This window comes from Pseudophryne corroboree, chromosome 8 (assembly GCF_028390025.1).
Source record: "Pseudophryne corroboree isolate aPseCor3 chromosome 8, aPseCor3.hap2, whole genome shotgun sequence".
NCBI lineage: Eukaryota > Metazoa > Chordata > Amphibia > Anura > Myobatrachidae > Pseudophryne > Pseudophryne corroboree.
In genome coordinates this window covers 133,056,774-133,079,516 of record NC_086451.1, presented here as the reverse complement: position 1 = coordinate 133,079,516, position 22,743 = coordinate 133,056,774, and the positions used below count along the sequence as shown (strand labels likewise).

Below are 22,743 nucleotides of genomic sequence, written 5' to 3'. Positions count from 1 at the left end.
GAGCTGAGGTGGGGGATGTCTACAGGACGTAACTCAACAACCATGGCATAATGAACAAGAAAATGGAGATATCCCTTCTGCGCTCATGAGCGCAGAAAGGATATCTACATTTACTCCCTGGCCAGGCAGTTTAATTCCTTAGACACAGACCCAAGGCTTCAGCAACTTTTCCTAACATTAAAGTATAAGTCCTCCTCTGGTTCTGCCTCCTGATCCAGTATGTGAAGAACCTCTCTTACAGCAAAAATTAGAGCCTCCACCCCAGAGGACAGAGAACTGTCCTCATCCACATCAGGCTGATCAGAATCAGGCTGGAGCACCTGTGGCAGTGAGCGTTTATGTGAAACCACTAGAGGGGGCTGAGAAGCCTTCTTGGCATCTGCAGCTTTAACCACACAATCAATAGAGTGTTTTAACACCTGTCTCTCTCTTTTAGCTGCAGCGAATTCTAAATTCACATTTTGAATCATGCTTTTAAAGCTATCTAGCCAGTCAGGTGCCTGTGAGCTAGGTCCCTGTGGAGATAAGGAACATTGCTCACACATGAGGACGGGGTAGAGTTGCAAGCAACACACATAACCATGTCTACAGACATCTTACACAATAGCAATACAACGCAATTCACTGACAAACACCACCACACAGACCCTAGAAAGCCCCAGGAGTGACACTGAGGAGCAGACACCAGCACATAGTGTGTAGAAACAGATGTATGACCTGATATTAGTGCAGCGGTGCTACTGCTGGCGTGCTCGCCCCTTTCTATGACCCCCTGGTACCAGTTTTACAATCTGTAGCAGCATGGGTCCTGGAGGAGCAGCGTGCATGCAGCTTTGAAGATCCGCAGCAGCAGGAAATGGCGCCTTCCCGCCGCTGGTTCAACTCCGAGAAGCCCCTCCCCTTGTAATGGCGCGAAGTCCCTACCATAGTTTATACTGGCCACGTAGTAGAATATGCATTGTGCAGTACACACAAAGCCTTGAGACAGTGAGCACTGCGGGGCACAGCCCTGAGCTAGTTTGTCAGCAGCGGGCACCGCAGCTCCAGGCAAGTGACCGCCGCATGACTTGCCTCCAAAACTGCACCAGGGACCCGCTAACCGGGACCCCAGTGTAACACTCACCGCACCTTGTAACTTCGGCATGTTAGAAGGTGGCGGCTAGCTGCTGGCGTGGGCACACATACTAACGATGTGTGATCAGTAACTCAGAATGCAGTGTCCTGTCAGCTGGGATTACAAACCACTAACCCTCAGAAGGTTGGTTCGGTCAACCCCCCCAAATCAAAGTCCCACGAAGCAGGTAGCCTGGTTGCCAACCAGAGCTACCTGAAAATAATAAACTAAAATAAAAATAAAAAGGAAAAATCTCTGGAGCTCCAGAAAAATGCACCCGGCTCCTCGGGCACATTTTTCAAAAATGAGTCTGGTAGGAGGGGCATAGAGGGAAGGAGCCAGCACACACATACACACTAAAGGTTTTTTTAAAGTACCAGGCTCCAGTGGAGCCGATCTATACCCCATGGTACTAAAGTACAAGACCCCAGTATCCACTAGGAGGTAAGAGAAAATAGGATTTTAATTAACCTACCGGTAAATCCTTTTCTCGTAATCCATAAGCTATATTGGGCGCTCGCCTCAGTGCGTTGACTTTTTTGCAGGTTGTCTTTTCTATGGTTACCTGTTCAGCTGTTGCTTTTTGGTTACCAGCCGTTACTGGTTGTTTTATGTTAGTGGTGTGCAAATCTCACCACTCTTTATTGTTATGTTCCTTCTCTCATGTATGTCCTTTCTCCTTCAGGCACTGTTACCTATAACTGCCTGTGGGAGGGGGCATAGAGGGCGGAGGAGCCAGCACATCCAGTTGAAGAACTTTAAAAGTGCACCGACTCCCTTGGACCGTCTATACCCCCATCGTACTAAGTCTGCCCAATATCAGTTATGGACCACGAGAAAAGGATTTACCGGTAGATATTTAAAATCCTATTATCTGCCACACCTGCAGTGCACATGGTTTTGGCCAACTGCTAACAAATTTGCTGCTGCGATCAACTCTGAATTACTCCCATAGTTAGCAAACCAAAAAAGTTGGCAATTGGGCAGAACCATGTTGCACTGCAGATGGGTCAGATGTAACATGAGAGATTTAGATGGGTTATATTGATTCTATGCAGAGCCGGCCTTAGGCATAGGCAAACTAGGCAGTTGCCTAGGGCATTTGGTATGCTTAGGGGCACCAGCAGCTTCTGCTGATTAAAATGATATGCGGCATGCCTATATTCTGTGTGTGACTGCGGCTGTATCTGCATACAAAATGCTACGTTGCAGTGTAGTCCTGGAAACCACTGTAATATAGCATTTCATATGCAGATACAGCCACAGTCACACACAGAATATAGGCATGCCGCATATCATTTTAATCAGCAGAAGCTGCATGTGCATCCTAGCCACATAGTAATGCAAATAAGATGCATTTTTATAAACAAAAGGCGCCCGACATTAGCAGAGCTACCAGCTGACTCATGCCATTATCTCCTGCAGAACTAGCGGCGGTGCTAGGGGGCACCAGCCAAAATCTTGCCTAGGGCATCATATTGGTTAGGGCCGGCTCTGATTCTATGCATGGTAAATACGGACTGCATATTTTCTACACTGCAATTCAGATTTCAGTTTGAACACACCCCACCCAAATCTAAATCTCTTGGCACATGTTACATCTGCCCCACCTGCAGTGCAACATGAGTTTTCAAAATTGCTAACTTTTCTAGTTTGCTAACAAACCTGAATAAGGTCCAGTGGCCACATTTTATGGAATATACACAGTCCAATCCGCATGCCACAGGACTTACTCTAGCAGTCTGTGGACTGTGCAGATGGTGGAGGAGTGCACGGAGCAGCCAATGGATCTGCACAGTACTCATAAGTAGTGTGCGTTGCATGTTTTACACAGTCCATCTCATGCTCGTACATGCAGAAAAGGATTATACTAGCATTTGCATGTTTTCACACTTTATCCATGCATGGGATCGCAGTTGCAGCACCATTTGCGTACAATTCTCAAACAGGCATTATGTCCATAGATACGTGGTAACACATGGGAAGGTATTCATTGAGACACAGGGATAGATGTATGGACTGTTTTTCTGGGTAAAAACGGTAACTGCGCACGCTATTTGCTGCAGTTACCGCACCTCCCGATGTATGAATGAGGATTTGGTTGTTTTTTTCGTGCTGCGCTATGGGCCCCTCCCCTTTTCGCCGTCACCACCCTCTAGCTGGCGGCGGCAGGACTTACCAATGTATGAAGGGCTTTTTCGGATCTCCACTTCGGCGCCTGCAGTCTTCGACTTCGCTGTTGTTTTCCATGCGGTGCGGCTCCCAAATGTCTTTTTTTCTGCCGGCGGCCATGTTTGTTTGTGATATTTTGAATAAAGTTAATTGTAACCCGCCACCTCGGCACACATCCACGGCATCACAGGACAGAGGACGCGCATGCGCACTACTACAGGAGCGGAGGACAGTGGGAAGGAAGTCTCGTGTGCATGCGCAGACCCACACCGACAGACGCAAGGACACAGGAGCACACTTCACCAGCGGGCCAACATAGCGCAGCGGTAAGAGACCTCACCAGGGGGATATACATTCAGGTGAAGTGCGAGAGCATATCGCCGGTTAAAAACTGCGATATGCTCCAGCATCCATAACGCACCAAAAATAAAAATTTATACATCTACCAGACAGTAACATAAACGAAAGCCTCACCTTGGACAATTCTCCCAAGTCTGGTCTCACCCAGCCAAGCTGGTCAAGAACACAGTTATCAAATTCCTGTTGCTGTTTACGGCAGTGACGGAGGTCTAGTAGGTTATTATAGTCAAGACATGTCCAGTATTTAGTAAAAGGATCTGCGCAATGAGCTTTAATACTCCTGTGAAGTACAGAAAAAAAAATTAACTGAACAGTCATACTTAAAATAACACTATTCTCCCAACCCACTTTCAAAATCGTATGTGCTAATTTTTAGTCATTTATTCACTGTCACTAAGTACATTTCAAAACAATGCACAATTTTGTTAACATGTTAATAAATACAACAAAACTATAACAGTTCCATAAACAAACACCTGTCCCGTTATACAAAAAATATAATTTTTAAACAGTAGCAATTATAAAGCTCACAGCAGGCAATTAGATATACAAGGCTAATCTCCAACCTCATACACACAAGAACTGGTAACAGCTTAAGAACACTTCCCAGAACCAAAATCATGCAGCAAAACCATTGTCAGAAATTAAGAAATGACTCTGCCAGGACAGTACCTGAAAAACTCCAGGGCACATTCATTCACCTTTTTGCCTTCGGACAGACACTTTCTGGGGTCCTTTTCTTCCCAGCGACATAACATAAATTCCTTATTAGGTTTGTCACATCGGGACCCGTAGTGATGGGCTGCAGCCTTCAGCACAGCAGAACTTACATTGATCTAAAGGTTTGTTTTTTGTTTTTTTTGTTTGTTTGTTTTTGGGGGGGGGGGGGGGGGGGGGGGGGGGTGGGGAGACAAGAAAAGAAAGTGAAGGAGCATATTGAGAAGTTTCTGTTAAATCAAAGACCAAAAAAAATAAAAAAGCAGCAATTCCCAAAACTACAAATCATTAAAATTGCAGTGGGTTATCCATATCATTTATCAGAGCCCTGAAACTGGCACAAACTGGGTGTTGTCGCGTAGACCAATAGGAAGCCACAAACACAGTTATCAGCTCCTTTGGTTTGGTCCCCACACACGGAACGATATAGCCGACTATCCAATGCATTGGAACGATAAGACAGCTATGTGATCCGGTCACTAGGTCAACAAGACTAAGGTCGACACAACAGTAAGTAGGTCGACATGTACTGGGTCGACATGAGTTTTTCACATTTTTTAAATTTTTTAAACTTTTTCATATTTCACGATCCATCTGGACTACAATTGGGAACAGTAACCTGTGCCGAGCGCAGTGGTAGCGGAGCGAGGCACCTTGCCTGAAGCACACGAGGGGACACTAATTGGGGTTCCCAGTCTCTCTACAAAGAAAATGACACCAAAATATTTTCTAAAACTCCTGTCGACCTTTTTTCATGTCAAACTAGTACCTGTCGACCTAGAAACCATGTCCACCTACTTACTCTCGACCAATAGTGGTCGACCTAATGGGCCCTACACACTGCGCGATCCGCTGCCGAGCTGCCTGACGGCGGATACGGCCGACCCGGCAGCAGAGGGGCAGTGACGGGGGGAGTGAAGTTTCTTCACTCCCCGTCACCATAGCAGTGCAGGCAAATATGGACGAGATCGTCCATATTGGTCTGCATGCACAAGCGACGGGGCACCAGCGATAAACGAGCGCGAGCCGAGCATCGTTCATTGCTTGTGCCTCCGCACTGAAAGATATGAACGAGATTGTTCATACATGTATCTTTCACTCATATCACCCAGTGTGTAAAGCTCATAAGTCTAGTCTATCTAACATACCACACCCGACAGCTATATTGTTCTGTGTATGAGCATGATATTCTTAATTGCATGCTCCCGTGGTGTTGTCCATCGATTCGCCTGATCTTTCTGCATGTTCCTACGATCAGCGATGTGGCGGACTATCCCTAGCAGCGTTATACAGGGGGACTGACACAGCAGGTATTCAGGAACCGGATTGCCCAGTGTGTAGGGACAACCCTCAGATGGACCCTCGGTAAACATCGTACTGTGTGTGGCCACCTACAGTACTGAGCGTGATCTGATGGGCTCTGTGGAACACCATGTACTGTACAGGGATGGAGGGAATACACACCATACATATAGAGGTGTAGTTACAAATGTCTTCATATTAACTGTTGATTAGCTGTGCATGAGGGGGGGGGGGGGGGGGGGTCAAAGGCTTGGGAATGGCACGAGGTAAAGTGTGCCAGCATTGTTACATTCTGTAGCCATTATAAGTACCCGGTAGCCGTACAATATCAGTACAGTAACAAAGTATGACCATACCGAGAAGCAGGGCACAGGCTCAGATAGGCGGCAGTAGCGGCACGCTTGCTACGTGCACACACACACACACGTGGTATTTACAGTTATTCCTCCGCGCACACTCGCGCTACATACTGCAAGAAATAAACAAATAAATATACCTCCCGCACTGACAGCTCATCGGCCGTGGGTAACTCCACGGTGCCCGGCATGGCTGCTCCTGTCCCGGGAAGGTCAGCCTACTGCGCAGGCGCAATATGTCTTCTGTGTGGCACGTCAATGCGCGCTGACGTCATCGCGTTGGTTTACTTATTTCTCCTTCCCAGAGGTGATTTTCTACAACACTCGTATGTATCCTAGCGTCTCATTGGGCTGCCGGTGTCATGTGACCACAGTGGCTATGGCGACGTTTGGTGTTGCGTTGCCTTGGTGACGCCGACAGGGAGGTGATGGAGTACACGGGCAGTCAGTACCATGGGGAGCAGCGCAATGGACGGTACGGTTTGGGCCGGTGCAAGGTTTCCCAGCACCCTAGGCAAATCAGCAGCGTCACCCTCCCCCCCTCCCCTCCCTCCTACCACCACCACCAAAATACTGAGCCCCTCAGATGAAAAAATGTGGACACGGCGTCTTATTATAAGTTCCATAGCCACCTCTTGATAATTTAGCGGTTTCAGTTATGGTATAGGCCAGGGTTAGTCCAGGGTCCAGCAGCTCCATGGCCTTATTGCATGGTTTGTGGTCCCGGCAGAGACAGCAGATCTTGTAAATCTACATGGTCATCAGGTAGGGCAGGCGGGGAGAAGCGAGCAGTGCAGGAGAGGGGAGGTGGGAACAGCGCCAAATATGTGGCTCTAACCCTTCAGATCCGACACCAGGTGAGCCGGGAGCGGGTGCCTCACATCCCTCATGGCGATCACAGAGAAAAGTCACTTCCTTCATTTTTTTTTTTGCACTTAGTACCACCCTTCAAGTGGCGTTAGCGCCTGCCCTGATTATATACCACATCACAGTGAGTCACGGGGGATCAGGATACTAGAGCTGCAGCATGCCAGGAATTGATAGCCAGATTCTGAGGAGGGGGATATGCTGCCACTATGAAGGGCCCACCTTCAGGTGCGCTAGATGGGCACCCGGCAGCTGTCTAATCACTGTCAGCTTGCCAGGACTCAAACAGTCCAACGCTGGGACTTTTTCGGCGGAGCTCATGGTCCTCCAAAAAATAGAAATACCCTCCAATGCACTATGATTCAATACGGTCAGTGAGCCCCCAGGGACCCGCCGCCGCTTGGGTTGCCTAACAGTAAATCCGCTAATGGGGAGCAGTCTGGGACATAGGGAGCAGTCAGGGGTGTATCTGGGACATATGGAGCAGTCAGGGGCATAGGGAGCAGTCAGGGGTGTGTCAGGGACACAGGGAGCAGTCAGGGGCATAGGGAGCAATCAAGGATATAGGGAGCAGTCAGGGATGTGTCAGTAACATAGGGAGCAGTCAGAGACATAGGGAGCAGTCAGGGGTGTATCTGGGACATAGGGAGCAGTCGGGGACATAGGGAGCAGTCAGGGGCATAGGGAGCAATCAAGGATATAGGGAGCAGTCAGGGGCATAGGGAGCAATCAAGGATACAGGGAGCAGTCAGGGATGTGTCAGTAACATAGGGAGCAGTCTGGGACATAGGGAGCAGTCAGGGGTGTATCTGGTACATAGGGAGCAGTCAGGGGTGTATCTGGGACATAGGGAGCAGTCGAGGACATAGGGAGCAGTCAGGGGTGTATCTGGGACATAGGGAGCAGGTAGGGGCATAGGGAGCAGTCAGGGGTGTATCTGGGAGATAGGGAGCAGTCAGGGGCATAGGGAGCAGTCAGGGATGTGTCAGTAACATAGGGAGCAGTCAGAGACATAGGGAGCAGTCAGGGGTGTATCGGGGACATAGGGAGCAGTCAGGGACATAGGGAGCAGTCGGGGGCATAGGGAGCAGTCAGGGATGTGTCAGTAACATAGGGAGCAGTCTGGGACATAGGGAGCAGTCAGGGGTGTATCTGGGACATAGGGAGCAGTCAGGGGTGTATCTGGGACATAGGGAGCAGTCAGGGACATAGGGAGCAGTCAGGGGTGTGTCAGGGACATAGGGAGCAGTCAGGGACATAGGGAGCAGTCAGCGGTGTATATGGGACATAGGGAGTAATTAGGGGTGCAGCATATTGTAGGGAATGGGGCTGTACTAGTGACCTGCTGCAGGTATACATCAGGCAAGCAGAAACGGTGACTGTGACTGACCTGAAACGGCAGCAGCAGCGCCAGTCCAGCTTCCCCCAGGCTCCTCTGTTCAGTGCTGGGGCTTCTGTAATGTCCACTCCCCGTGGAAGATCCTATGCGGAGTGGAATCATTGCCGTCCACACCAACGACAGATAATCATGGTCAGATTCAGTGCTGCTTGGCAGTGCTTGCAACGAGAGGCGGACGCTGGTCCCTGGGGAGGGGTCAGCCAGCCACCCGGAAGTGCATGGTAATCTAAGCCGGCTCCAGCAGTGTGCCCTGGAGCCGGCTCACAGGCAGTCATCAGTAGCACCCTGAGCAGCGCCTCTCGGTGCTGTGGACTGCTGCCAGCGGGTGCTGGGCGGCATTGTAAATAAAAAATGTATTTCCAGGCTACGCCCCCGCCCCCCTGAGTCCGCTCAGAATCCGCCACTGGCCGCGGCCTCCTGCTCGGGCTCCAGCAGCTCCGTTCCTTAATTATTTTTTTTGTTATTGCACTCAGTGTCGCCCTTCAGGAGCCGGCGCCCATAGGCAGCTGCCTAAAGCTGCCTAATGGTAGCGCCGGCCCTGGATACGGTAGGGGTCGGGAGCAACCGGGGTAGGAGCAGGAGCAAGCCAGGGGCTAACAGGGCTGGTTACATGCACTGTAATGAGCCATATGTGCCGTACAATTGGCTGTTCACTTCAGTGTTTCATGCGTAAAACTTGAAATTCAGAATTTACAATTGTATTATTATCAATAACCCATTAACCAGTAGATATCATTTTTTTCCGTTTAAATCTCCAGTCTGCACTATCTCCATTCCCAGTGTGCCTGTTCATGTAAGACTATATGACCCATGTAAGCAGCTCTTCCTCTCTTGTAGACTGGAAGGTAAAGGAGAGTACGTCCTCCCTACAGAAACCCGCTATGAGGGAGAGGTGAAAGATGGAATGTTTCATGGACAGGGAACACTGTACTTTCCAAATGGAAGTAAATATGATGCTCAGTGGGACTGTGGCATAGCAATAGAGGTAAGAGTTTGCGGCACAGGATGAATATATTATATAGTATTCTCTTGTGATTATTGTGATGTACCCTTATAAGTTTTTTTTTACATGTAAAGCAATTACCATAGTGTTCTAAGATTTATTAGATGTGAAGCATAGCTACATCTGTGTGGCATACTGTGAACTGTGGGCACTAATGTGAAGCATAATTAAATTGTAGACACTAATTATATGCAATAATTAAATCTTACCCAGTTAAACCCCCACATACTCTTTCAATTACCCCCAAGACCTCCCCAAATGCATCAACCCAATTGCCCCTTGAATGTTCATTAATTAACCTTACTAGCCCCTTCAGTATCCCTCAGTCCTCTCCACATGTCACCAGGCTATAACACATGCCCTTCAGACCAACCCACATTCCTCTTCAATGCCCATCAGACCCCTTCACTTTTTGCTGTCCGTGTCCTATATACAGTTTGTTGCGCTTAAGGTAGTAGGGCATGCTACCAGTCTGTCATTGCTTGACCTTTGTTTCATTTTAGGATCTGTTTCAAAAATTCTTCCAAGGAAAATGAGCTATCATTTTGGAATACCCCAATTTCTTGGGAGCAGCATGACCCATTTACGATCAGTGACTTCCTTCCATAAACCCTATGGCACCTTCTCTTCTTTCGATCCCACAAATGAAGATTAATTATCTAAACTCTTATCATCTTCCTACTCTGCTACCTCTCTTCTTGATCCTTTACCTTCACAAATCAGTACAGCTCTGTCTCCTGAGCTCATTCCAACTTTAATTAAAATTTGTAATCTCTCTCTCTGCTGGTATCTTTCCATCACTTTTCAAGCATGCAGGCACTACTCCTTTTCAGAAAAAAAAACAAAATTCTGTCTCAAATTACCATCCCTTCTCTCAGCTTCTATGACCCTCCAAGCTACTTAAGAGAGCTACCTACACCCGCCTCACTTACTTTCATCATCCATACAACTTATTGTACCCGTGTCAGTAAGGCTTTCATTCCCAACACCACAGAGTGAACAATCTGATCACCACTAAGTCTAAAGGCTATTACTCACTCCTTATTCTTCTAGAAATCTGTGCTGCGCTTGACACTGTTGACCACACTGTTTTTATACAAAAACTACAATCCCTAGGTCTTCAGGACACTGCCCTATCATGGCTCTCGTCCTACATATCAAATTGCTCTTTCGGTGTTCCTTTCTCTGAATCCACCTCCTCTTCGCTACCTCTATCAGTTGGAATACCACAAGACCCAATCTTAGGTCTTCTACTTTTTTAAATCTATACCACTTCTCTTGGAAAACTAATCACCTCTTTCAGATTTCATGAAACTCATGACTCCTATCCTTAACAGATTTGTCACCATCTGTATTTCTGGCATTTCTTCTTGGATGAAAAACAGAATTTTTCCACCAGTCACTAGCAGTTACCTTATACCTCTATCACTGTTGATAACTCAACCCCACCCCACAAGCTCGCTGCCTTGGTGTCATCCTTAACTCTGAACTGGCCTTTATTTCTCATATTCAGTCTGTCTCCAAATCCTTTTACATATCATCTAAAAAACATGTACAGTATACAACCATATATTACACAAGACACTGCAAAAATTCTAATTCATGCACTAATTATCTCATTAATTATTGCAATAGTCTCCTTATTGGGCTTTTCAAAATCAGACTCTCACCACTACAATCTTGTGGGAACAGGGGCAGAGGCTGTTCCCAGTCAACAACCCGAAAACAGGATTCTAAGCCCAATCAAAAAGCAGTGGCATGACAGTCTTCCAGCTCACCTTGGGTCCCCCAAGGTGGGTGCCCGGTTGACAAGGTTTCAGGAAGCCTGGGCTGAAACCTCTCCAGATGTCTGGGTCAACAATACAGTCTCCCAGGGTTATAATATCGAATTTCTCTTACGCCCTCACAGTCAATATTTCTCTAACATCCTAGGGGATACTGGGATGGATTAGTACCATGGGGTATAGATCGGGTCCATTGGAGCATGGCACTTTAAGAAATGCTCAGTGTGTGCTGGCTCCTACCCTCTATGCCTCTCCTGCAGACTCAGTTTAGAAAAATGTTCCAGAGGAGCCAGGTGCATTCTCTGGAGCTCCAGAGAGTTTTCATCAGAAATGTATTTTGGTTTGTTATTTTCAAGCAGCACTGGCTTGCACCAGTCTGCCTGCGTCGTGGAACTTAGGGGGAAACCGAACCAACCTCCTATAGGGTTAATGGTTCATATCCCCACTGACAGAACGTTAGCTCCTGAGGCGCTGTTTCACATGCCCCCAGGGTGTGCGCACAAGCCAGCAGCATTCCGCCACCCCTAACAGATGGCGAAGATGCGGTGCGGTCAGTACTAACACCGGAGTCCCGGTTAGCGGGTCCCCGGTGACAATGGCGGCATAAGGGCGCAATGGACACCTGGCTGTGGGCTGCGGTGCCCGCTGAGGACACCCACACTGGCATTGGTGTTATAAGGGGTATTAACTCCATTTTACACAAAATCAGACACAAAGCCAGTATAATCTTGTTGAAGGACTGCGCACCATTATGGGGGCGGGGCTTCCAGGAGAGTGGGACCAGCAGCTCAGAGGCGCCATTTCCAGCTGCTGCTGACATCCTGGCTGCATGCAACGCGCTGCTCATCCACAGACCCTGCTAAATCACCTTGTACTGGTACCAGGGGGATTTATAGAAAGGGGGGAGCATTTAGGTTAACACTAATACCGGCTGCCTTATCTAGGGCTCTAGTTTATGCCCAGCAGAGCACTGCTTTGACTGTGTGGCATTGTATGCTGGTCTCATCCCTCTCTATATCACTACATATGGGATTGTCAGGGGCTCTGTGTTATTTCACTGTTGTGTGTTTATTTCACTGCACTGTGGGGGTAATTCAGAGTTGATCGCAGCAGCAAATTTCTTAGCAATTGGGCAAAACCATGGGGTTCATTCAGACCTGATCGCACGCTAGGATTTTTTGCTCCGATCAGGTCAGAATTGCGCATGCGTATGCACCGCAATACACAGGCGCATCGCACAGGCACAAAGCAGATCGTTGCTGTGCAATGGATTGTACGAAGAATCCATTCGCACAGCCGATCGCAAGGAGATTGACTGGAAGAAGGCGTTTGTGGGTGGCAACTGACTGTTTTCTGGGAGTGTTTGAAAAAACGCAGGCGTGTCCAAGCGTTTGCTGGGCGGGTGTCTGACGTCAATTCCGGTCCCAGACAGGCTGAAGTGATCAGAGCGGCTGAGTAAGTTCTGGGCAATTCAGAAACTGCACAAAACTTTTGTGTACTGCTCGGCTGCACATGCGTTCTCACACTTGCAAAGCAAAAATACACTCCCCTATGAGTGGCAACTATCTGCTTGCAACAGTGCAAAAAACCCCTAGCGAGCGATCAGGTCTGAATTAGGCCCCATGTGCACTGTAGGTGTGGCAGATATAACATTTGAACTCCCCCAGAGCCCAGATAGCACAGATCGTACAGATTTTGACTATCTTTGCTTGAGATTTTGGGGGTCATTCCGAGTTGATCGCTCGCTGCCGATTTTTGCAGCAATCAGGTAAAAATATGGCAAAACTGCGAATGCGTATGCACCACAATGCGCACGCGTGTCGTACGGGTACAAAGTTCATCGTTGCTGTGCAATGCTTCTAGCGACGAATCCATTCACACAGCCGATCACAACGAGATTGACAGGAAGAGGGCGTTTATGGGTGTCAACTGACCGTTTTCTGGGAGTGGTGGGCAAACACAGGCGTGTTCAGGCGTTTGCAGGGCGGGTAATTGACGTCAATTCCGGGACCTCCAACTCTAGAATCATCGCACAGGATAAGTAACTACAGGGCTGGTCTTGTTTTACACAAAATGTGTTTGCGTCGCTCGGCTGCACATGCGATCGCACTCTTGCAAAGCGAAAATACACTCCTCCCGTGGGCGACGACAAGGTGTTCGCTCGCTAGCTACTTTTAGCAGCTGTGCAATCAACTCTGAATGAGGGCCATTGTCTATGTACGACTTTGACTAAGTGCCAATTTTGACTATACTTTGTACTAGATAGTACACTAGATAGTCAAGATTGACTTACCTGCACAGTCTATCTAGCCTTACGATACTGACCCCACGGGAGTGCGCATCGGGATCGAATCTGTATCTCAAGCTGCCTAATACCTTAAGATATACTTTTCATAAGATTTTGACAATATAGTAAAATCTTACAGATTTTTCTCACCGTGTGTACACACCTTTAGATTTGGGTGGGTTATTTTGTTTCTGTGGAGGGTAAACACTGGCTGCTTTATTTTTACACTGCAATTTAGATTTCTCTATCGTCCTAAGTGGATGCTGGGGTTCCTGAAAGGACCATGGGGAATAGCGGCTCCGCAGGAGACAGGGCACAAAAAAGTAAAGCTTTTACCAGATCAGGTGGTGTGCACTGGCTCCTCCCCCTATGACCCTCCTCCAGACTCCAGTTAGATTTTGTGCCCGAACGAGAAGGGTGCAATCTAGGTGGCTCTCCTAAAGAGCTGCTTAGAGAAAGTTTAGCTTAGGTTTTTTACTTTACAGTGAGTCCTGCTGGCAACAGGATCACTGCAACGAGGGACTTAGGGGAGAAGTAGTGAACTCACCTGCGTGCAGAGTGGATTTGCTGCTTGGCTACTGGACACTAGCTCCAGAGGGACGATCACAGGTACAGCCTGGATGGTCACCGGAGCCGCGCCGCCGGCCCCCTTGCAGACGCTGAAGAGAGAAGAGGTCCAAAATCGGCGGCTGAAGACTCCTGAGTCTTCATAAAGGTAGCGCACAGCACTGCAGCTGTGCGCCATTTTCCTCTCAGCACACTTCACACAACAGTCACTGAGGGTGCAGAGCGCTGGGGGGGGCGCTCTGAGAGGCAAATAAAAACCTTATTAGAGGCAAAAAATACCTCACATATAGCCCACAGAGGCTATATGGAGATATTTAACCCCTGCCTAACTTCAAAAATAGCGGGAGACGAGGCCGCCGAAAAAGGGGCGGGGCCTATCTCCTCAGCACACAGCGCCATTTTCTCTCACAGAAAAGCTGGAGAGAAGGCTCCCAGGCTCTCCCCTGCACTGCACTACAGAAACAGGGTTAAAACAGAGAGGGGGGGCACTGATTTTGGCGATATTGTATATATATAAAAGATGCTATAAGGGAGAAACACTTATATAAGGTTGTCCCTATATAATTATAGCGTTTTTGGTGTGTGCTGGCAGACTCTCCCTCTGTCTCCCCAAAGGGCTAGTGGGTCCTGTCCTCTGTCAGAGCATTCCCGGTGTGTGTGCTGTGTGTCGGTACGTGTGTGTCGACATGTATGAGGACGATGTTGGTGAGGAGGCGGAGAAATTGCCTGTAATGGTGATGTCACTCTCTAGGGAGTCGACACCGGAATGGATGGCTTATTTAGAGAATTACGTGAGAATGTCAACACGCTGCAAGGTCGGTTGACGACATGAGACGGCCGACAATCTATTAGGACCGGTCCAGGCGTCTCAGAAACACCGTCAGGGGTTTTAAAAACGCCCATTTACCTCAGTCGGTCGACACAGACACAGACACGGACACGGACACTGAATACAGTGTCGACGGTGAATAAACAAACGTATTTCTCATTAGGGCCACACGTTAAGGGCAATGAAGGAGGTGTTACGTGTTTCTGATACTACAAGTACCACAAGAAAGGGTATTATGTGGGAGTGAAAAAACTACCTGTAGTTTTTCCTGAATCAGATAAAATAAAATGAAGTGTGTGATGATGCGTAGGGTTACCCCGATAGCAAATATTGGCGTTATACCCTTTCCCGCCAGAAATTAGGGTACGTTGGGAAACACCCCTTAGGGTGATAAGGCGCTCACACGCTTATCAAGTGGCGTTACCGTCTCCAGATACGGCCGCCCTCAAGGAGCCAGCTGATAGGAAGCTGGAAAAATATCCTAAAAAGTATATACACACATACGGTGGTTATACTGCGACCAGCGATCGCCATCAGCCTGGAGATGCAGTGCTGGGTTGGCTTGGTCGGATTCCCTGACTGAAAATATTTTATTCATGTAGAGCATTTAATAGGATGCATTCTATATATATGTATGTGAGATGCACAGAGGGATATTTGCTCTCTGGCATCAAGATAAGTGCGTTGTCCATATCTCCCAGAAGATGTCAGGGACACGACAGTGGTCAGGTGATACAGATCCCATACGGCAGATGGAAGTATTGCTGTATAAAGGGAAGGAGTTATTTGGGGGTCGGTCCATCGGACCTGGGGACCACAGCAACAGCTGGGAAATCCAACCTTTTTTACCCCAAGTTACATCTCAGCTAAAAAAGACACCGTCTTTTCAGCCTCAATCTTTCCTTTCCCATGAGGGCATGCAGGCAAAAGGCCAGTCATATCTGCCCAGACATAGAGGTAAGGGAAGTAGACTGCAGCAGGCAGCCCTTTCCCAGGAAAAGAAGCCCTCCACCGCGTCTGCCAAGTCCTCAGCATGACGCTGGGGCCGTGCAAGCGGACTCAAGGTGGGGGGGTAGTCTCAAGAGTCTCAGGGCGCAGTGGGATCACTCGCAAGTTGACCCCTAGATCGTACGAGTATTATCCCAGGGGTAAAGATTGGAGAGTCGAGACATCTTCTCCTCGCAGCTTCCTGAAGTCTGCTTTACCAACGGCTCCCTCCGACAGGGAGGCAGCATTGGAAACAATTCACAAGCTGTATATCCAGCAGGTGATAATCAAAGTACCCCTCCTACGACAAGGAAAAGGGTATTATTTTTCCACACTATATTGTGGTACTGAAGCCAGACGGCTTGGTGACACATAGTCTAAATCTAAAATGTTTTGAACACTTACATAAAAGGTTCAAATCGAGATAAAGTCACTCAGAGCAGTGATAGCGAACCGGAAAAAAGGGGACTATATGGTGTCCCTGGACATCAAGGATTACCTCCATGTCCAAAATTTGTCCTTCTCATCAAGGGTACCTCTGGTTCGTGGTACAGAACTGTCAATATCAGTTTCAGACGATGCCGTTTGAATTATCCACGGCACCCCGGGCCTTTTTACCAAGGTAATGGCCGAAAAGATGTTTCTTCAAAGAAAAAAGGCATCTAAATTATCCCTTACTTGCACGACCTAAAAAGGGCAAGTTCCAGAGAACAGTTGGAGGTCGGAAGAGCACTATCTAAAGTAGTTCTTCGACGGCACGACTGGATTCTAAATATTCCAAGAATCGCAGCTGTTTTCCGACGATACGTCTGCTGTTCCTAGGGATGATTCTGGACACGGTTCAGAAAAAGGTTTTTCTTCCCGAGGAAAAAGCCAAGGAGTTATCCGACCTGTCAGGAACCTCCTAAAACCAGGAAAGGTGTCTGTACATCAATGCACAAGAGTCCTGGGAAAAATGGTGGCTTTTTACGAAGCAATTCCATTCGGCAGATTCCATGCAAGAATTTTCCAAAGGGATCTGTTGGACAAATGGTCAGGGTCGCATCCTCAGATGCACCTGCGAATAACCCTGTCGCCAAGGACAAGGGTATATCTTCTGTGGTGGTTGCAAAAGGCTCATCTATTGGAGGGCCGCAGATTCGGCATACAGGATTTGATCCTGGTGACCACGGACGCCAGCCTGAGAGGTTGGGGAGCAGTCACACAAGGAAGAAACTTCCAGGGGGTATGGACGAACCTGGAAAAGTCTATTCACATAAACATTCTGGTACTAAGAGCAATCTAAAATGCTCTAAGCCAGGCGGAACCACTCCTGCAAGGAAAACCGGTGTTGATTCAGTCGGACAACATCACGGCGGTCGCCCATGTAAACAGACAGGGCGGCACAAGAAGCAGGAGTGCAATGGCAGAAGCTGCCAAGATTCTTCGCTGGGCGGAGAATCACGTAATAGCACTGTCAGCAGTGTTCTTCCCGGGCGTGGACAACTGGGAAGCAGACTTCCTCAGCAGACACGATATACACCCGGGAGAGGGGGGTCTTCATCCAGAAGTCTTCCACATGCTAATAAACTGTTGGGAAAGACCAATGGTAGACATGATGGCGTCTCGCCTCAACAAGAAACTGGACAAGTATTGCGCCAGGTCAAGAGATCCACAGGCAATAGCTGTGGACGCACTGGTAACACCTTGGGTGTACAAATCAGTATATGTGTTTCCTCCTCTGCCTCTCATACCAAAGGTATTGAAGATTATACGGTGAGGAGGAGTAAGAAATACTAGTGGCTCCGGATTGGCCAAGAAGGACTTGGTAACCGGAACTTCAAGAGTTGGTCACGGACGACCCGTGCCCTCTACTTCTGAGAAGGGACCTGCTACAACAGGGTCCCTGTCTCTTTCAAGACTTACCGCGGCTGCGTTTGACGGCATGGCGGTTGAACGCCAGATCCTAAAAGGGAAAGGCATTCCAGAAGAAGTCATTCCTACCTTGATTAAGGCAAGGAAGGAAGTCACCGCGAAACATTATCACCGCATTTGGCGAAAATATGTCGCGGGGTGCGAGGATCGGAGTGTTCCGACGGAGGAATTTCAACTGGGTCGTTTCCTACATTTCCTACAATCAGGATTGTCTAGGGGTCTCAAATTGAGATCTATTAAGGTTCAAATTTCGGCCCTGTCAATATTCTTCCAAAAAGAATTGGCCTCAGTTCCTGAGGTACAGACTTTTGTTAAAGGAGTACTGCATATACAGCCTCCTGTGGTGCCTCCGGTGGCACCGTGGGATCTAAATGTAGTTTTAGATTTCCTCAAATCCCATTGGTTTGAACCATTGAAAAAGGTGGATTTTAAATATCTCACATGGAAAGTGACTATGTTACTGGCCCTGGCTTCCGCCAGGAGAGTATCTGAATTGGCGGCTTTATCTTGTAAAAGCCCTTATCTAATCTTCCATTCGGATAGGGCAGAACTGAGGACTCGTCCGCATTTTCTCCCTAAGGTGGTATCAGCGTTTCACCTGAACCAACCTATTGTGGTGCCTGCGGCCACTGGCGACTTGGAGGACTCCAAGTTGTTGGACGTTGTCAGAGCCTTAAAAATATACATTTCAAGGACGGCTGAAGTCAGAAAATCTGACTCGCTGTTGATACTATATGCACCCAACAAGTTGGGTGCCCCTGCTTCTAAGCAGACGATTGCTCGTTGGATTTGTAACACAATTCAACTTGCTCATTCTGTGGCAGGCCTGCCACAGCCTAAATCTGTTAAGGCCCATTCCACAAGGAAGGTGGGCTCATCTTGGGCGGCTGCCCGAGGGTGTCACGAACCTCGGGCAGCGGCGACCGCGCTTGTCCCTGCGGGTGGCCTGGTCTGCCCGGCGCCTCTCTTCCCCTGTCAGTCTCCGGCTTCAGCGGCGGGTCGGCGCTGCTCTCCGGCGGCTTCCCGGAAGCAAGGGCGCCGCCATCACAAGCAAGGGCAAGGAGGCGGAGCAGGTCTGACGTCACCTGCCTGCTCCGCCAATCAGGCTAGGGCGGGGAATTTAAAATCAGATACCAGGCAGAGATCCGATGCCTGAGTATCTTCGTTTCTCCTGTGGAAGCTATGATCCAGAGCTCCCTCGTCCCTGCAAGCATCCTGTGCTTCCAAGCATCCTGTCCCTGCAAGCATCCTGTGCTTCCAAGCATCCTGTGCCTACAAGCAACCTGTGCTTCCAAGCATCCTGTGCCTACAAGCAACCTGTGCTTCCAAGCATCCTGTGCCTACAAGCACCTCCGTGCCTCCAGTTACCTCCGTGTCTCCAAGCACCTCGTGCCTCCAAGCACCTCCGTGCCTCCAAGCACCTCCGTGCCTCCAAGCACCTCGTGCCTCCAAGCACCTCGTGCCTCCAAGCACCTCCGCGCCTCAAGCACCTCCGTGCCTCCAGTTACCTCCGTGCCTCCAGTTACCTCCGTGCCTCCAGTTACCTCCGTGCCTCCAAGCACCTCCGTGCCTCCAAGCACCTCGTGCCTCCAAGCACCCCGTGCCTCCAAGCACCTCCGCGCCTCAAAGCACCTCCGTGCCTCCAGTTACCTCCGTGTCTCCAAGCACCTCGTGCCTCCAAGCACCTCGTCCCTCCAAACACCTCGGTGTCTCCAAACACCTCCGTGCCTCCAAGCACCTCCGTGCCTCCAAACACCTCCGTGCCTCCAAGGGTCTCCCAGCACTCCCTGTACTCCCAGTACCTCAGTGCCTTCAATACCACAGTGTCTCCAATATCTCAGTACCCCAGCCTTCATTATTTCTACAAGTCTTGTCTTACAGGAGACCTACAAGAATTCCTCTGGGCCTCCCGCCTGCCGTCTTAGTTCTGCATGAGGAAGACCTACATCCGGCCATCTCTACTACGACCCAGTGGCGGTTCCTCTTCCCGGTCATCGGAAGAAGCCCCGAGTCCACAACACTCCCAAACCAGGTCAGTGATAGTATACTCAGGCCTCATGGACTCGGGGGATCGGAACACGGACTCTAGTGCCATCCAGAACCTGGCTTCTCGAGTGCAAAGTCAGGAAGCAGCACAAGGTCAGGTGATGCAGTACCTCCAGCAGTTGTCCGGGCGTCTGGATCAGATTCAGGCGTCTCTGGCCTCAGTAATTCCGGCTCCTGTTCCAGCAGTCGCACCAGTTGCCGTTGCCAGCAATGTTCAACCATCGGCCGGTGTCACTCCACGCCTTCAGTTGCCTACTCCGTCCCGCTATAATGGGAATCCCAAAAATTGTCGTGGTTTCTTGAACCAGTGCGAGGTACATTTCGAGCTACTTGCACACAACTTTCCTACAGACCGGTCCAAGGTAGCATATATTATTTCTCTGTTGGAAGGTTCTGCTTTGGATTGGGTGTCTCCATTATGGGAACGATCTGATCCCATGGTTTCCAACTACACCAACTTCATCTCGTCCTTTCGAAGGATTTTCGACGAGCCCGGCAGAATGACCACTGCTTCTTCCGATTTGCTCCGTGTTCGGCAGGGCGCCCGTTCCGTGGGCCAGTACGTGGTTCATTTCCAGACCATTGCTTCCGAACTACGCTGGAATAATGATGCCCTGAGAGCTGCCTTCTGGAACGGTCTTTCCGACCGGCTGAAAGACGAGCTGGTTACTAGAGATCTGCCGGATCCATTAGAAGATTTGATTTCCCTTTGCGTCAAGGTGGATCTTCGGATGCAGGAGCGTGGAAGAGAACGTAACCGTTCGGATCGTTCCAGGTTCCGGAATCCTACTCCTAGGCCGGTGGCCTCACCTAGCTCAGATGAGCCCATGCAAATTAACCGCTCCCGACTGTCTCCGGAAGAACGACAGCGTCGTCGTGAGGGTAAACTCTGCCTTTACTGTGGAGCCGCAGATCATTTTCTTAAATCTTGTAAAGTCCGTCCGGGAAACGGGCAGACCTAGCTTGTTCCGGAGGAGTCAAGCTGGGAGTTACGACAAAAGCTTCTCCAACTTCGGACTGCTTGCTTCCAGTAACTCTAGTCTCCAATTCAGTCTCCAGGTCTTGTGAAGCCCTATTGGATTCCGGAGCTGCAGGGAACTTCGTTTCTTCCTTCTGTGCCCAAAGTTTGGGTTTAAAGTTACGGCCTATCGAGCGGCCAATTTCACTGACGGCTATCAACGGGACTAGAATTTCCAAAGGTCTCATAATGTGGCGCACGGGGCCAGTTAAGCTGCGGGTCGGGGCTCTACATCAGGAAGATTTGGAACTCTTGGTAATCCCAGAAATGCCCCATGATCTGGTTCTTGGAATGCCTTGGCTGAAAAGTCATAACCCCCACATCGATTGGAAGTCGTCACAAATTCTGTCCTGGAGTTCCTTTTGTCACACTAATTGTCTTACTCCTGTTTGTCCGCTCCGTGTTACCTCCAAAACGGATGAAGAGCACATTCCGGAGGCATATCAAGGGTACAAGGACGTATTTTCGGAACAAGCTGCTGACCTGTTACCACCTCACAGGCCTTGGGACTGCCCTATTGACCTTGTCCCAGGGAAGACGCCACCTCGTGGTCGCACATATCCTCTGTCTCTTCCCGAGACTCAAGCCATGTCGGAGTATATTAAGTCCAATATGCTCAAGGGATTCATTCGCCCCTCTTCCTCCCCTGCTGGTGCAGGCTTCTTTTTCGTGAAGAAAAAGGACGGGGGGTTGAGACCATGCATCGACTACCGCGGCCTAAACGACATTACTATTAAGAATAAATACCCCTTGCCACTAATCACAGAGTTATTTGATAGGGTTCGTGGTGCCCGCATTTTTTCAAAACTCGACTTGAGAGGAGCTTATAATCTTATACGCATCCGAGAGGGGGATGAATGGAAGACTGCCTTTAATACCCGAGATGGGCATTACGAATACTTGGTGATGCCGTTTGGTCTTAGTAATGCTCCCGCGGTTTTCCAGGGATTCGTCAACGAAATCTTTCGTGATATGCTGTATCAGAGCGTTGTGGTATATCTGGACGACATACTGATTTTTTCCAAGAATCTTGTCGAACACAGGACTCAAGTCAAAGAGGTGCTACACCGTTTACAAGAGAATCATCTCTACGCCAAGCTTTCCAAATGTACCTTTGAAGTAACATCTATTCCGTTCCTCGGTTATGTCATCTCGGGGACGGAGCTTCGCATGGATCCGGAAAAGTTGTCGGCCATTCGTGATTGGACTCAGCCTCTTTCCCTGAAAGCAATACAAAGGTTCCTGGGCTTTGCGAACTACTACAGGAAATTCATTAAAGGTTTCTCCACCATTGTTGCACCCATTACTGCCCTGACGAGAAAGGGTTCTAATCCTAGTTTGTGGCCTCCGGAAGCCATTGTAGCTTTTTCTCGCTTAAAGTTAGCTTTCACGACGGCTCCAGTTCTCCAACAACCAAATTTCGAGGAACCCTTCTTCTTAGAAGTTGATGCATCTTCAGTCGGGGTGGGGGCTGTCCTCTCCCAGCATTCCTCTGATAAGAAATTACATCCGTGTGGCTTCCACTCTCGTAAATTCTCTCCAGCCGAACGAAATTACTCTATTGGAGACCAGGAACTCTTGGCAATCAAATCTGCCTTGGAAGAATGGAGATATCTTCTAGAAGGGGCTAAACATGTGTTTACCATCTACACGGATCACAAGAATTTACTGTACATCAAATCCGCACAATGTTTGAATCCTCGCCAGGCGAGATGGGCACTTTTCTTTTCCCGATTCTCGTTCATTATCAAGTACCGTGCCGGGACTCTCAATATTAAAGCAGATGCGCTTTCCCGTTCACAGGTTCCCACAGACGAGGATGAACCTCCGGAGCGGGGTTTAATTCTGAATCCAGTTTCTGTCTCTGCTGCTTTAACTACTCCAGCTCCTCCTCCTGGAAGAATGTCCGTACCAGCTAGATTCCGCCCAGGAATACTACGGTGGGTCCATAACTCCAAGTTTTCCGGTCATCCCGGCGCTCAGAAGATGTACAAGTTTCTGCAAAGGTCTTACTGGTGGAA

The 22,743-nt window shown here is 48.9% G+C and overlaps 2 protein-coding genes across 2 annotated transcripts in view; one reads left to right on the top strand and one right to left on the bottom strand.

Annotated features, from left to right (window-relative positions):
* The window catches only part of NDUFA8 (NADH:ubiquinone oxidoreductase subunit A8), a 40,934-nt gene extending 34,653 nt beyond the window's left edge, over positions 1–6,281 (bottom strand). The window contains exons 1-3 of the mRNA XM_063936938.1: positions 6,162–6,281; positions 4,319–4,482; positions 3,761–3,926 (exon numbers count right to left, since the gene is read on the bottom strand). Of these exons, the coding sequence (XP_063793008.1) occupies positions 3,761–3,926; positions 4,319–4,482; positions 6,162–6,212 (381 nt within the window). The 5' untranslated portion in view covers positions 6,213–6,281. The remainder of the gene's footprint in view (positions 1–3,760; positions 3,927–4,318; positions 4,483–6,161) is intronic.
* A 58-nt stretch (positions 6,282–6,339) lies between these two features.
* MORN5 (MORN repeat containing 5) overlaps positions 6,340–22,743 on the top strand; it is a 139,987-nt gene continuing 123,583 nt past the window's right edge. Inside the window, exons 1-2 of the mRNA XM_063936939.1 lie at positions 6,340–6,496; positions 9,125–9,272. Coding sequence (XP_063793009.1) covers positions 6,450–6,496; positions 9,125–9,272 — 195 coding nt within the window. The 5' untranslated portion in view covers positions 6,340–6,449. The remainder of the gene's footprint in view (positions 6,497–9,124; positions 9,273–22,743) is intronic.